This window comes from Empidonax traillii, unplaced genomic scaffold (genome assembly GCF_003031625.1).
Source record: "Empidonax traillii isolate 1590-97213 ecotype Southwest subspecies unplaced genomic scaffold, ASM303162v1 scaffold2068:size76651, whole genome shotgun sequence".
NCBI lineage: Eukaryota > Metazoa > Chordata > Aves > Passeriformes > Tyrannidae > Empidonax > Empidonax traillii.
In genome coordinates, this window is record NW_020957261.1 from 53,929 (window position 1) to 57,234 (window position 3,306).

General features: G+C 65.6%; 1 protein-coding gene across 1 annotated transcript in view; it reads right to left on the reverse strand.

Moving 5' to 3' along the window:
- The window catches only part of PHC2 (polyhomeotic homolog 2), a 16,522-nt gene that overhangs the window by 9,161 nt on the left and 4,055 nt on the right, over nt 1–3,306 (reverse strand). The window contains exons 2-6 of the mRNA XM_027909334.1: nt 2,745–2,928; nt 2,487–2,645; nt 2,336–2,413; nt 2,093–2,254; nt 135–239 (exon numbers count right to left, since the gene is read on the reverse strand). Coding sequence (XP_027765135.1) covers nt 135–239; nt 2,093–2,254; nt 2,336–2,413; nt 2,487–2,645; nt 2,745–2,888 — 648 coding nt within the window. The 5' untranslated portion in view covers nt 2,889–2,928. The remainder of the gene's footprint in view (nt 1–134; nt 240–2,092; nt 2,255–2,335; nt 2,414–2,486; nt 2,646–2,744; nt 2,929–3,306) is intronic.

Sequence of the window (3,306 nt, forward strand, 5' to 3'; positions counted from 1 at the left end):
GGGCTTCATGGCCAGGGCGGGGAGGTGGGGGCCGGCGGGGCGCAGGGCCAGGCTGTGCACCTGCAACGGCAGCGGGTCAGGGCTCGGGGGGCTGGGGAGGTTTGGGGGGGCTGGTGGGGGGTCAGGCAGCTCACCTGGGGGGCGGTGGGTGGTGGGGCGGGCGGTGGGGCCGCAGGAGGGGCCGGCGCGGGGCTCTCGGGCCGGACGGCGCTGACGGGGCCCGTGGGCGTGAAGATGAGCTGAGGGCACAGACGGGGCGGGTGGTCCCTCAGGGCAGGGTGGCACCCCGTGTGTGACCCCCCCTCCCCCAGCAATGTCCCTACAGGGGTGGCAGCCCCATGTAACTGCTCTGTGTCCCTATAGGGTGGCACCCCTTGTCTAACCCCCTCCGTGTCCCTATGGGGTGGCACCCCATGTGTGACCCTCCTGTGTGTCCCTGTGGGGTGGCACATGTGTGTCCCACTAATTGTGTAGGGCAGCATGGAAACCCTGTAGGGTCTGAGCACTCCCAGGGGAAGGGGGGGTACCCTCTAGGGTCCAGACACCCCCTACAAAAGCAAAGAGCACTCGCTTGGACACCCCTCGATGGGGTGATGGGCACCCCATGCAGAGCAACGAGTACCCTACAGGGTCAGGGCCCTTTATAGGGTCCCAGGCACCCCACAGCAAGACCATGGACACCCCCATAGGTCCTGGGCACCCCAGAGCACGACCACGGGCACCCTATGGTCCCAGCCACCCCAAAGTGAGACACAGAATGATGAGCACCTGGTGGGTCTCCCAGCCATCCCACAGTGGGATGATGGGCACTCCACAGGTCCTGGGCAACCCAGAGTGGGATGACAGATATCCTACAGTGGGATGATGGGCACCCCATGGCTCCTGGCCACCCTGCTGAAGGACTGTGGGCACCCCACAAATCCTGGGCACCCCAGAGTGAGGCAATGGGCACCTAATGGGTCTGGACACCCTGCAGTGGGATGATGGGCACCCCATGGCTTCCAGCCACCCTGCTGAGGGACTGTGGGCACCCTCTGGCTCTGGGTACCCCACAGCAGGATAATGGGCACCCCACAGTGGGACAACAGGCACTCAGTGGGTCTCAGTCATCCCACTGCAGGAAGAGGGGCACCCATGGGTTCCAGCCACTCCACAGCAGGATGATGAGCCCACCACAAGTCCTGGGCACCCACTGTGAGTGGGTGATGGATGATGGGCACCCTGTGGGCCCCAGCTACCCCACAGTGAGGCAATGGGAACTCCATGGGTCCTGGCTATCCCACCATGGGATGATGGGCCCCCCACGAGTCTTGGACACCCACAGGAGGGTGAAGGGCACCCTATGGGTCCCAGCCACCCTGCTGAAGGACCATGGGGACCCTATGGGTTCTGGGCACCCCAGAGCAAGACAAGGGGCACCCAATGGGTCTCAGCCATCCCACTATGAGATGATGGGCCTCCCATGGGTCTTGAGCACCCCACGGCAGAATGAGGGGCCCCCCACAAGTCCTGGGCACCCACAACAGAAGGATGGGCACCCTAATGGGTCCCAGCTACCCCACAATGAGAGAATGGGCACCCTAAGGGTTCTGGGCACCACACAGTAGGATGATGGGCACCCAATGGGTCCCGGCTATCTCACTATGGGATGATGGCCTCTCATGAGTCCTGGGCACCCACAGTAGGATGATGGGCACCCTATGGGTCCCAGCCACCCTGCTGAAGGGTCTTGAGGACCCTATGGGTCCTGGGCACTCCACAATGAGGCAATGGGCATCTAGTGGGTCTGGATACCCTGCAGTGGGATAGTGGGCACCTGATGGGTCCCGGCAATCCCACTATGGGATGATGGCCTCCCATGACTCCTGGGCACCCACAGCAGGATGACAGGCACTCTCTGGGTCCCAGCCACCCTGCTGAAGGACCATGGGGACCCTAAGGGTTCTGAGCAACCCACAGTGAAACAACGGGCGCCCCATGGGTCTGCACCACCCCACAGCAGGACAACAGCCACCCTGAGGGTGCCGGCTGCCCCTCACCATGACACCTTCCACACCCCACCTGCCCCACAGTGCCGCAGGGTGCCCCTTACCATCTGTGCCCGCAGGTACATCTGCGCCTGGCTGGCGGTGAGGGCGGGCGAGGCGGCGTTGCCCAGCAGCACCGCCTGCTGCGCGATGCCCGAGGCGCCGGGGCCCACGCTCTGCGCCCGGTTCAGCAGCTGCGCCGCCGCCGGCGACGTCGCCAGGTTGATCTGGAACGGGGCATCGGGACAAGGTCAGGGTGCTGGCACAGGTGGGTGGTGGTGCTGTGCCAAGTGCAAAGGGGGACTCACCGTGGGCTGCTGCGCCGGGGCGGGCTGGGTGCCGTTGCCTGCCGAGGAGCCGCTCTGCCGGTTGGCCGCCAAACTCGCCTCGGGGAAAAGCGAAACGTGAGGGGGGTGTGCCAACCCCGAGCACCCGAGGGTGCCCCCGGGGCGGCCCTACCTGCTGGACGGCTGCCAGGCTCTGGAGCTGGGCGCTGGTGAGGTGCTGCTGCTGCAGGGCGGCCGTCTGCAGCATGAGGTGCTGCTGCTGGGCCGCGTACATCTGCTGCAGGTACTGCGCCGCCGTGTTGGGCTGCCGGTGCAGCGCCTGCTGGATCACCTGTGGTGGACGGGGAGGTGGGCAAACGTGGCCCTGGGCAGCGCCATGACCCCCTCAGAGCTCCCCCAGGAAACCCCCCGGGGCCCGCCGGGGCCGTACCTGCACGGTCTGGCGGTCGGGGATGCTGCTGTACACGGAGATCTGGGGCCCGGGTGGGCGCGTGGCCGCAGTGCTGGCGGCGGTCGGGGCGGTGCCCCCGGAGCTGCTGGCGGGGGCCGGGGCCGGGAGCTGTTCGTTCTCCATGGTGGGGCCAGGCAGGGTGGGGGCACGGGTCAGGCTAGAGCTGGGGGGGAAAGGGGTGAGAGGGGCGCCCTGCAGCACCCTGGGGCTGGGCTACCATGGTGAGAGGGGCATCCCGCAAAAAACACGGCCAGGTGAGGGTCAGGAACCAGGACTGAGGAGGAGGAGGAAGGAGGAAGAACAGCAGGAGGTCCCATGGTTCATCCTCCTCCACCAAAACTGGAGGTAAACACCCTGGGAGATGGGGAATGGGAGGATGGACAGAGGGAGGGATGGACAGGAGGAAGGGAAGGGTGGAGGGAAGGCTGGGAGCAAAAGAGATGGACAGGATGGACTGGAGGAGGAGTGGGATGAAGGGATGGACAGACAAAAGGAAATGAAGGAAGGAGGGAAGGAGAGAAAGAAATGAGGGAAGGGAAGG